This window comes from Arachis hypogaea, chromosome 8 (assembly GCF_003086295.3).
Source record: "Arachis hypogaea cultivar Tifrunner chromosome 8, arahy.Tifrunner.gnm2.J5K5, whole genome shotgun sequence".
Classification (NCBI taxonomy): Eukaryota; Viridiplantae; Streptophyta; class Magnoliopsida; order Fabales; family Fabaceae; genus Arachis; species Arachis hypogaea.
The window spans coordinates 5,603,881-5,616,202 of record NC_092043.1 but is presented as its reverse complement, the minus strand read 5'-3'; the positions used below and the strand labels follow the sequence as shown (position 1 = coordinate 5,616,202).

At 32.8% G+C, this 12,322-nt stretch overlaps 2 protein-coding genes across 2 annotated transcripts; both read right to left on the bottom strand.

The window, feature by feature from the left end:
- Positions 1 to 1,124: 1,124 nt before the first annotated feature.
- Positions 1,125 to 2,015, bottom strand: LOC112704922 (uncharacterized). The gene is made up of 2 exons (XM_025755784.1): positions 1,586 to 2,015; positions 1,125 to 1,510 (listed from the first exon to the last, which is right to left on the bottom strand). The coding sequence occupies exons 1-2, from the start codon at positions 2,013 to 2,015 to the stop codon at positions 1,125 to 1,127; spliced, it is 816 nt and encodes a 271-aa protein (XP_025611569.1).
- A 3,754-nt stretch (positions 2,016 to 5,769) lies between these two features.
- LOC112704921 (phosphopantetheine adenylyltransferase-like) lies at positions 5,770 to 11,848 on the bottom strand. Its single transcript, XM_072200080.1, is given in 6 exon segments — positions 5,770 to 6,125; positions 6,230 to 6,299; positions 6,531 to 6,625; positions 6,983 to 7,042; positions 11,614 to 11,696; positions 11,761 to 11,848. Coding segments are annotated over 6 exon segments (513 nt in total). The 3' UTR covers positions 5,770 to 6,008.
- Between the last annotated feature and the right edge of the window lie 474 nt (positions 11,849 to 12,322).

The following is a 12,322-nucleotide window of genomic DNA, read 5'->3' as shown; positions in this document are numbered from 1 at the left end:
GTGCCAGGAGCGGCATACGCTCTCACGCCCAAACAAAAATTAGTATCAGTGGGCCATCTATCTCTTTACAATTGTATCGTGATGCACGACACAACAATCTGTATAGGTGTGCTAGACTGGCTGCCCCCTAACTGTATGCTGAATCCGATAAAAATCCTGAAGTAGCAGTAGAAACTTCGAGTTCAATGAAGTGGTCGACTTATCCGGAAACACAACTGTTCTGAGCACCCAGAAAATGTGTGCCCGGATGTACCGCTCAACAGACTCCTGAGTGTCACACGGCTTGGTGTCTTTACATCGCCAGACCCATGCAAGATTAACCTTTTCCAACATGTGATCTTGCAGACCGGGCTCCCGACTAAAACACGCAATGCAGTTCTCCACCAAAAACTGGTGATTGCTGTCTGATCTACCCGTAATGGGCTTTCCATTAATCGAGAGACCAAGAATATAGGTCACATCTTCCAGCGTCACCGTCACTTCACCGACCGGAAGATAAAATGTGTGAGTCTCTGGCCTCCAGCATTCCACCAAGGCACTCAGTAGTGCAGAATGACCTTTCATTTCGCCTACTCGTAAAACATGTTGAAACTTGAAACCTAATGACTGCTAGTGACGCTACAGCTACCTCGTTAAAGATCTCTAACGGATCTAATTTTCTAAACAACAAATTCCTGATAACCTGCAAAAAAAATATAATAATCATAATAATCACAACAACATTACTCATGATAGTAATTATTATAACAAGGTTACTAATAATAATAATAATAATAATAATAATAATAATAATAATAATAATAACAACAACGTAATTCTACTCATGATAACAATAATAATAAAAAAATTATTTAATTAACTATACAGTATTCTATTCTATTGTTATTATTAATAGTAATAATTGATGATAATACTCAATAAAATTGTTCAAATTGTGGCTTGTAAATAATCTTAGTAACATAAATTATCTTAGCAGCACCTTGAGCAACAACACCTTGAACAACAATGCCTTGAGCAGCAGCAGCACCTTCTACAACAATACCTTGTTGGACACTAACTTCATCACCAACTTGATTATCAACTTGAGTATTTTGTGGGATTTTTTCACCAGCTTTATTATCAGCTTATTCTGCAGCTGTTGCTGCCTCCTCTACCTTTAGCTTTTTTGCAACTTCACACCCCCTTGTAGTGTGACCAACATCACCACAAGTTCCACAAGTGAACTTGTCATATTGTCTCTTTAATTTTGTGGACTTTCTGTCTTGACTGCCTCCAACAGGGACCTCATGTGCATCCTTCTTTCTTGCATAGAGCTTTAGTCTCCCATGTGATTTTGGTCTTGTCGAGGGTAAGCAGTGAGAGTACTCAGACTTGTCCCACATCTCTTCTCCTTTTATCGGGTTAATATGAAACTCATATGTCTTATTGTAAGATCCCATTGTCAACCATGCATGAACATAGTTCTCATTCAAACATACAATAGCCGCAATGGCCTGACGACAAGGTAATCCTAAAAAGAAGATAATTAAGTGAATATGTTGTAGTATTTAGAAAAATAAATCCAAAAAATCTACATGTCTATTACCTGATAGCTGCCATGACCAACAACTGCATGTGTGATTTCCCAAATCAACTAGCACGTTGTGCGGCTCACCATAAACTTCAAATATGACTTCTGCAGCATCACCAAACCATATAGGTGTTTGGTATCTACTGAAATATCTCTCCTTTGCAAGCCTACTTTGTTGTATAGAAAGTAAATGTCCAATATGACTTGCCAGGTTAAGTTTATTTTTGGCCATGCTTGTCATGGCAATCCTCCTAACTTTCTCTAATAGTGTAAGTATTGGCTTTGATCTATATGGCTTGGTGGCTGAGTTGAAAACTTCACACATGTTGTTGCATACATTGTTGTTTTTTTGGGTGTCTTTGTAGTGCGCTTTGCTCCAGGATTGTTTGGGGATCTTGTCCAGATACTCACATGTCTTCACATTGATAGTCTTGAGGGTTTTCATATTTTTGTTAAACTCTAGAACTGTCTGTGCTCTAACACATGCCCACAACAATTATTTCAGGTGCTTGTCCTTTCATCACTTTTAGAAGTTATGCCACAAGTGCCATGCACAAAATCTGCGATGCACATTGGGCATAACCTCTTGCAGTACCGGTATGAGTCCCTGCAATTTACAAGTGACAATGGTAACAGTTCAGAATGACTATGAGAATGGTACCAGTTCAAAATTCACAAGTGTCTAATGCTCAAAATATACCCTGACTATACATTCATTAATTCCAAATAGTCCCTAACAGAACCATCATTAGATCTAAACAGTCCAATATATCATATATCGTGCTTCTCTATAGTACATTATACGTACCTTTTGCATGTCACTCATGAAACACCAGTTATGCTCCTGATAGGAACCGATGTCTTCATGCAAAAGTTTCAAGAACCACTTTTAAGTTGTTGTATTTTCAATAGGACAATAGCCCATACTATGGGGTAGATGTGATTGTTTGCATCTTGCCCTACATCACACATTAGCCATCCTCTATAGAAAGTCTTTAGAAACGTTGGATCCAAACCAATCAAGGGTCTACATCCGTGCACAAACCCTTACATGCAACCTTGAAGACACACATAAAAATTGTGAAAGATAGGGTCTCTCTCAGGTTGTGCATTTACACATAGTTTCACAATAGATTCTGGATTTGACCTCAGCAACTCCTCTGCATAATTCCTAAACTTGGCATATTGGGCTACTTCATCACCTCTCACAATCTTCCAAACATTTCCTAAAGATCTTGTAATGTTGATCCTAGATAATTGAACTCCAATTTTTTTCTTGAAATAGTGAAATACCTCACAATGCCTAAAAGTAGGTTGTTTCCTTACCTTTTTGTTAGGATTTCAGTAACTGATTTTCTAGTTGTATACCTATTTTTTGTTTTTCTCTCATAAGTATGGTCATCATTAATGTCTTAATCTTCCAGCATGCATGCCTTTTGTTATAAGAACAATAGCCTAACCAAAGACACTCTTCGTTTTTACAAACAACTCTAGTTCTAATAGTGTCATTCTTTGAATACCTTACTCCTCTTCCCTCTTGTAAAGTATAATTTGTAACAGCCCTTTTTAAAGCTTCCCTAGTTGTAAATTTCATCCCTAATTTCAACCTGACATGGCCAAACTTGGCAACATCATAGAAAATTGGATTCACAACCTGGTCTGCCTCGTCAACAGAATTTGGTGGAGTCCTCAGCTCATCTGACTTTCAAGAATCACCCGAAAATAAACCTGCTTATCAAATTACACTAAACTAAATAAATAACTCTAAACAATATGCTTTAGCAAACCATAGATTACATTAAACTAAACTAAATAAATACAATAAATAAGTCCAAAAAATATGATTTAGCAAAAGAACATGGAGTACAATAAACTAAATAAATAAAATTACTCCAAACAAATATGCTTTAGCAAACCATAGATTACATTAAACTAAACTAAATAAAATAAAATAAATAAATCCAAACAAATATGATTTAGTAAAATAACATAAAGTACAACTAAATAAATTACCAAGACTCTATTTATCTAATTCATATCCTCCATTAATGGCAGCTTGCTTCTTCCTTTTTTAAATGTTTCTACCTCAGATTTAGTGTTAGATTCTGAAAATTCAGGTGGCAGATGTGGCATGTAAAGGTTATCTTCTGCAGATTCATATGAATCGGATGATTCATCATCAGCCCCAATGATTGACGTTCGAGGTGTCTTCTTGCTAGTAAATCTTGTCACAGATTTTCTAGGTGACTTTGTTGAAGTGTTAAATTTAAAGCCACCAAATTTTTTTGTTGGTTTGGTGGTGGAATTTCTCTAAATAGTTTGTGTAGTTTTTACGTTTATTTTTTTTGAGTTGGGAGAGTGGGTGTAATCGGATTTGGTTGAGACGATGGCTTAGTACTAATGGGATTTTTTAGGAGCAATGGAATTCGACTGTGATAAGGGCATGCTAATAGTGGGTTGTGGTGTGAGCTGTGGTGTGGATTGTGGTATGGACTGTGGTGTGGGTTGGAGTGTTAGAGTCTCTTACTCAGGAGGGGGCACACAATTGACTTAGAATTATGTTGGTTTCCTTAACACAATTGTGTTGCTCTAAGTTATTCTTGTCACCTCTTCCACCAACACATCTATCATCATCAGACAGTTCCATATAATATATAAACTCAGGGACAGAGGGACCATGTTCAAAATAGATATGGATGACATTACCATTTTGGCAGAAGAGGCTAACCATATTCCTTAGATCCTGGTCTAATTTTAACCTTCTCAAACCGTTCTCTAAACCATCTTTAGGGTCCAAGTACCAGCAAGCATCAGCTTTATCATAGCCCAACTTCTTGTAGGAACCAGTTATGGCAAAAACATCCAGTTAATCTGCATCAACTCTAAGTTGTTCACCAGTGCGACTTGATGTGTATATAAATCTGCCATCAGAAACTTGGGTCTCGAACCTCCCTCCATGGTGAAAATAAGCCTCAGCCGATCACTCATATGAAAAAACACAACAAAATATACCAGAGTTCACCATTACATCAATTTCGAATTTTCAAAAAATGTTAAACAATCACATACTAACAAACCATTAACTAACAAACTGTTAACTACGCACTATCACATACATTTAACTTTGCAAGCCAGAATATCACAAGAAATTAGCACTATGGCCAAAATAGAAACCCTAAACCCTAGAACACAACCACCAAAAAAATGAATAACATAGAATACATTCAAAAAAGTTAAATGCAAGTATCAGAATCATAACATATCATGTTAATCACCCAACTAACATCAACACAGTGAAAAAATAAAAATAAAAAATCAAATCCTTACCGTTCATCGTAGTAAATGTTTGAGGCGGATAATGTTGACAGAGATGAAGAGTTTCGCTGATCAGATGAGGGGACAACGGACGATCGCATTGACTTGAAGAAGATGAAGAGGTGATGAGGGTGATGATAACGTATTGCAATTTTTGGTGGAAAGGTAATGGGGGGACCATTTGAAAGATTTTTAATTGGGGAGAATAGATTATGGGAACAAATTAAACGACGTCGTTTAGTTAAGTGTATGTACACCTTAGCGCCGTTAAAACGTCTCTTAACTTTTGGACCAACGAAATTTACGATTCTGAGAGTGGATGACTTATTTGGTCATTTAAAAAATGGAGAACTAATCTGAAGCAAATTGGGAATTTCAGGGACCAAATTAGACATTACCACAAAATAAAAAATAAAAAAAATTGTGAAATATAATTCTAAATTAGGATAAATTTGGATAATTGAAGTGTGTTTTTTTGTTTGATAGATTTTAGAGTCCAGTCTAACAAGAATATGCAGGAATGGACAAAATTTTACTTATTACCTAGCAAAATTGTTACGAAAAAGTATGATAAAACTTTTCATCTAACAAAATAACGAACAATCCTTATCCTTAGTAAAATTTTAAAACCCAGTCATCTGACTCTTTGATTTTATCCGATGTGTCAACTCCTCTTTTATTCTAGCATTGGATATCTCCTGCCGGAATATGAGATCTCAATATATAATATATTGTCAATACATTATCAAAAAATATTATCACATACTTATATTTGCAATTACTTTAAAGATAATAGAAAAATTTATTCTAGTACAGAAAAACCACTCAGTCAAAATGGGTAAAATCAACGTTCGCTTGAAATAAACCACCACATGATCTTTGCCTTTTATCTAATGTATAGTCACATTTCATTAAATAAATTCAATGATACAAATATTATCTGCAGAGAGAAAAGTTCTTCCTTATCAAGGATTTGCGAGTTCCCCCCTATTTTTCCCACTCCTAAAATGTTTCCTCCATTTTTTGAACTCTGATGAAACAACAACTTGCATGTTGCAATCATGGGTAATATAAACTACGCTTGAAAAATAATATGTGTATAAGCTGAATAAATTTTTTGTTACTAAGTCTGTGATATTGTGCTTTGCTGGTTGACTTTTTCAGCCTCAAACATCCTTAACATTGATGAACTCAGGTTAACTTCACCTGAACCTCCAGAGACCAAATCTACAACTTCAATCTGCATAAGATTCACAGAAACAATTTCTAATATGTCATAGAAACGTTTCGACAAATTAGTTTCTTACTTTTCTATGTAAAAAAAAAAACAATAAACAGCTATACCTTAAACTGTGAAAGACCTCTTTCAGCTCTTTTTCTGTCTACTGCTAATCCTCCGAGCACTGTCTCTTTGCTGTATGAGAACCAACATGAGTCAGGTATCAAATAAATCAGTACTGACAATTTGAAAGTCATAAAATCACTTTGTATACTACAATTATTAGAAACCCAGAAGAACTCACAAAATTGTGATAGTAATGAACTTGCTCGGGTCTCTATCAGAACAACATTCTAATGATCATAATCATCAAGATCCAGAAACAACAAATAAAACCGGCATAACACAAGCTTGCAGACTTCAAACCTTACAACCACAGCCTCCAAATCTGCATCCACGATAGAAGGGCCATAAGGATATGTGATTGGTACAGCTTGCACTTCCAGTTCTGGCTTGATAGACTGCATGGTTTTGCATACCAATTTCGAATAAAAATTAATATAAGATTTTTTTTCTTTCAAATAAATCTTAAATGATATGCAATTGATGGATGGATGCAAATTAGGACATCATTCATTTTCTTCCCATCTACCCTTAGAAACTAGTAATACAAAGATACACCACTTAAAATAGACATGCATATGTCAACAAAATAATAAAATAAGTTCATCCATCATGAAGAGGGTAAACTTTTCTTAGCTAATAATTATGCACGTTTAACAGGGGGCAGGGGGGAGAAAAAGAAAAGTACATGAAATAGAGGCGATTACTTTTGATAAATTATATGTAAGAGCATAAGGAAAACATTGCCTTTGTACCTTTATGAAGATTTCAACATTGCGTATCCTTTCCTCAATAGGCTGTAACAGTTCAACAAACTGCAAAGTGGAAAAGGATCATATAAGGAAATTTCAAAACTAAAAGCAAAAGCAAAGCCTGAAGAGATGAGGGAAAGAAGCTATTTTGTAAGTAAAATCCATACACCAAAAATTATAACTTGGTAATAAGGTGATCTTTCATCTTATAGTTGAAATTACCAGTAACAAGCTCAGTTCTACAATGTTTAAATCAATGAGCTCTTATACAATTTAATAGATAAGATTTTGTAAACATAAAAATATAATTCTCAATTTTCAAAACTGAATTTTTCTTGTTTTAGCATTCAAGTCTCAACTAATGAATTATCATGTCCTGGAGGCTCTTCAACCATGACTTTCTGCAACACAAACCTTACCTGATTAAAATTAAAGACACAGCAGTGTGGAGCAAATAAAAAAAATCCACATTTTCAATAGAACTAAGGATAAAAAGAATCCAATTCGCAACAAATCAGCCGGTTCAAAAAAGTTAAATGTTATATCAAGGTTGCAAGAATCGAACCGGTCAATGACTGATATAGTGACTGGTTCAATGGTCTAATTGAAGTTGAACTGTAGTTGAACCGGTTTAATTAAATATACAATAAAATTATGAAAAATTTAATATATAATTTTAAATATTTAAATTCAATTATTTTTAAAATAATAAATTTTAAAATTTCACAATGACCCAAGGAAAAAGATTAATAGTCAAATTCGTCCCTAAAAGATTACTCATTTTTCAAATTAGTCCTCAAAATTTTTTTAGTCATATTAGTCTTTGAAAGATAAAACGTAAGTCAAATTGATCCTTCCGTTAATAAATAATGACATGTCACGTTAAGTACCACGTCCACATGACATGATGACATGATATGTTAATGTCACGTGTCACAAGATGATTGGTTGACGTGTCAGGTCCGTGACACTTAGTACACCATGTGTCACTTGACAGGTAAAAAAATTATTTATAATCAAAATAGTCACTGAAAGTTCAGACGTAAGTCATTTTCATCCCTAAAATTTTAAAAATTAATCAAATTAGTCCTTATATAATTTTTTTCTTCATAATATTATATTTAAAATATTTTTTGATAGTACTAATTTTAATATTATTTTTTAGACTTTAATAAACAAAATTCTTTTTACATAAAATAATAAAGATAATTAAATTAATATAAAGTTATTTTGTCATTTGTATTTTAAAATTTTATATTTTTAAATTGTAATTTTTTTATAGTAAATTTTTTTTATTTAAATGAGTTTATCAAATTATTGTTGATTATATTTAAAAATTTAATATTTTGAATCTCACTAAATAATATAGTAGTTATTTTAAAATTTAAATCTTTTAAATTTATAAAATTATCATTTTTATTATTATTTAATTTATATGGTAGAACTCAATAATTGAAAAATTAATTTGTGAGATCACTTATTGAATTTTGCTATTTTAATATAGTTTTTTTAAATAACTATATTTATTTAGTAAGATCTAACAGATTAAAGCATTTAAAATAACTACTATATTTATTTCGTAAAATCCAAAATATTAAAACTTTTAGTATATAACTAGTAGTTATTTAGAAAAAACTATATTAAAATATTAAGATTCAACAAGTGATCTCACAAATTGGTTTTTTAATTATTGAGTTCTACCATATAAATTACACAATAATAAAAATTATAATTTTAAAAATTTTAAAGATTTAAATTTTAAAATAACTACTATATTATTTAGTGAGATTTAAAATATTAAATTTTTAAATATATTATCAACAATAATTTGATAAACTCATTTAAATAAAAAAATTACTATAAAAAAAATTACAATTTAAAAATATAAAATTTTAAAATATAAATGACAAAATAATTTTATAATAATTTAATTATTCTTATTATTTTATGTAAAGAGAATTTTGTTTATTAAAGTCTAAAAAATAATATTAAAATTAGTACTATAAAAAAAGATTTCAAATTTAATATTATGAAGAAAAAATTAAAAAAATTTATATAAGGACTAATTTGATTAATTTTAAAATTTTAGGGATGAAAATGACTTGTTTGGATTTTCAGAGATTATTTTGATTATAAATAACTTTTTTACATGTCAAAGTGACACGTGGCGTGCTAGGTGTTATTGATCTGACACGTCAACCAATCATCTTGTGACACGTGGCATTAAACTACCACGTCATCATGCCATGTTGTACTTAACATTATACGTCGTCATCTAACTAACGGAATGACCAATTTGACTTACGTTTTATCTTTCAAGGACTAATATGACTAAAAAAATCTTTTGAGAACTAATTTAAAAAATGAGTGATTTTTTAGGAACGAATTTGACTATTAACCCTAGGGGTGGTAAAGCGGGCCGGCCCGACCCGCCAACTAAGATGGGTTCAAAATGCTAGTCTGTCCCGCTTTATGGCGGATTGGTGGATCGGCGGATTAGCCCGCTTGACTTTTTTTTAAAACAATAAAATTCATTAAAATTAACCAAAAAATAATAATTAAAAAATCAAATACAAATAAAAAATAGTCAAACTATAATATAATCTTTTTCACTATCTTTTTTTTATTTTTAACTTCAATAAAATTGTTCAAAATAATATGAGTCAATAGAATCATCTTTATTTTAAAAAATAAGTCACAAAATTTGAGCAAATATACGAAATTATAAAATAAAATAAATGAAGTTAATAACTAAAAGAAGAATAAAAACATAAACAAAAAGAAAGTGTTTGAAAATTCTATAATTATTAATTTTATAATAGTAATCACTTTTCTATTTAGTAAAAATAAATAAATAAAAATTTGTGGCCCAACGGACTGGCCCGCCCCGCCCCACCCTGCCAAAATCTGTCAATTTGGCGGTGCGGAATTTGATGATTTTTTTAATTTGGCGGGCTCCAAATTCTAACCCGACCCACCTTTTTTAGCGGATTTAATGGATCGGCTGGACGGATTCAACCTATTTTACCACCCCTAATTAACCCCAAGAAAAACAAATCTACAAATCACTTATTTTACTATCAATAGAAAACAAACAAGAAACAATAAATCACTCATAAAAAAAATCACCTCCTGGATTCCACAAGAAGGGCACGCTGTTCTAAAGTATCAGAACTAGTATCTACTTCACTAGCTATATAGCTGCAGCCAGTGAAAGAAGCCCACATCATAACCACATACACATAGGTAATAAGAATTAACAACAATGCATTCAAGACATAATTGATAACCAAAGAACCAAGTGCAAACAAATTAAGTTGTATTATTTCAAAATTAACTTATTCTTCCGTCAGCCGTACATAATCACTTAAATTCTACATAAGACACACACATAGAGCAAATAAAGATCAAATTTTACCATTTTCACTTCTACAAAGTTGATAAATCACCTGGAAGAAAAAACTGCTTGTGAAACAAAAGGAATATACGCTATTTTTCTCTCAACTGTAAGACATTGTGCCTTCTGAAATTCTTTCAGCACGGCTTGAAAATATTTTGCGAGTTTGGCATCTACTATCTTCTTGCTTACTTGCAAACAAAAATTTGGAAATTAAAGGCAAGTTCATGGCTCGATCACGGGCTCGACAATGATGGACGTGATGAGGACAGAGACGACGACGACAGGTTCGGGCTCAACGACGACGATAGAGACGACGACAGGGATAGAGACGCTAACAGCAGTTCCGAACCGACCTTCTGGCGACGCGACAAAAAGAGCAGACCTTCGAGTTGTCACCGTCGACGCCGATAGCGGTGGGAGCTGATGGTGGCTGTTTTGCTTTGGTGACTTCCTCTGATAGGGTTAGGGTTTTTCGGAAGGGGATTTTGAATTTGAGAGAGAAAAAAAGAGGGAGGGGTGTTGTGTGTTCTGCTTGAGCTGGTTTTGTTTTTTGTTTTTTTTTTTGGGATAAAACGGCGCCATTTTATAGGGTGGGGTAGTGAACCAGAGGTTTAAGAAACCGGGTCAGTTTTGTCAATTTATTGATTAACTATCAATTTGACCGATTTTTTTCATCATATTTTTAAGAACAATTTTAAAGATCAACTGAATAGACTAAAAGACTGGTTTTTAGTTAATCTGATTGAACTCACTGGTTTAATTTTCAGAACATTATGTTATATCAACACATCCAAATCAAGAACTGGTTGAACTATAATACTAAAAAAAGAAAGTCTAGGGAGCCAGCAATTTTATTAAAATTTGGCCAGCACTTAACCAGAAAAAGAAAAATGAATAATCCTACACCATTAGATATAATCTCACACTATTAAAAATACTAATAATAGCTCATTTATAACTACAAATCATAAAATTTGTTGGCCTCCTAGCACTCCTTTATTAAAAAATAGTAATTCACAGGTCACAATATGATGGGACCTGGGCTACACAGCTTAAAACATAAAATTGAAGATTTAATTATACTACTGTGCGAGTACATGAAAAATCTAATTTTAGACATTGACACAAATAAACAAATAAGTTTACTTTCTCTTCTCAGCACAGAGAAAGAAGCTAATCAATTTTGAGCGAGAGTAATATTATGATATATGTAAAATGAAAAAAAAAGTCTAACCTGCTTCTTTACGAGCATAGGTCTGTCGCAAACTCCAATCACAATCCGGTGCCTTTCCAACTATGCTAAAGCCTGCTAAAAAAAGTTTCAACATTTCGCATTACATAGATACATAAATTGAAAATTTTTAAATAAGACAGAAAGAAAGGCGGTGGCCATCGTCCAATCGGTCAAAGGTGTCGCCATTGATGACAGCTTGGTAGGTGTTGGGCGGAGAAAGGGTGGAAACTAGCATGGGATCATCTTGATAGGCCAATGGAATAGTTCAAATCAAGAAAAGGTGAACACATTCATGCACCATTTTCGCTGATTTCAGAACACAACTATTTTTAGTTCCAGTGTCACTTACTGTCACCACTGCTTTTCTTCTGCTGCAGGTTCAACATAACAGTAGAGGCATCTCCTCCATGACGTACGATTCAAAAACAACAGTCTAGATCTTCCGTTAGGTTGGTAATTCCTTGGGGCCGTCAAAGGAACTAGCATAGTGGTTGGTGAGAATACCATAAGTGCGACTACATGTGTGCCAATTATAATATTAGTATGGAAAATTTTACCTGACCAACAAATATTATCATGGTATTTAGCCAACAATAATTTATATTTATATTTATAGACGTTTTGTACACAAAGAAGCATATAATTTATATTTATATTTACTAGAATTTTGCACACATAAATCAATACAGTTTGCACCCACATTTTTCAG

Bases quoted from the DNA above. Each gene is read 5' to 3' on its own strand.
- LOC112704922 (XM_025755784.1), bottom strand. From the start codon at position 2,015: ATGAAAACCCTCAAGACTATCAATGTGAAGACATGTGAGTATCTGGAC. The intron at 1,511-1,585 runs GTAATAGACATG...TCTTCTTTTTAG, and splicing joins TTGGTCATGGCAGCTATCAG to GATTACCTTGTCGTCAGGCC.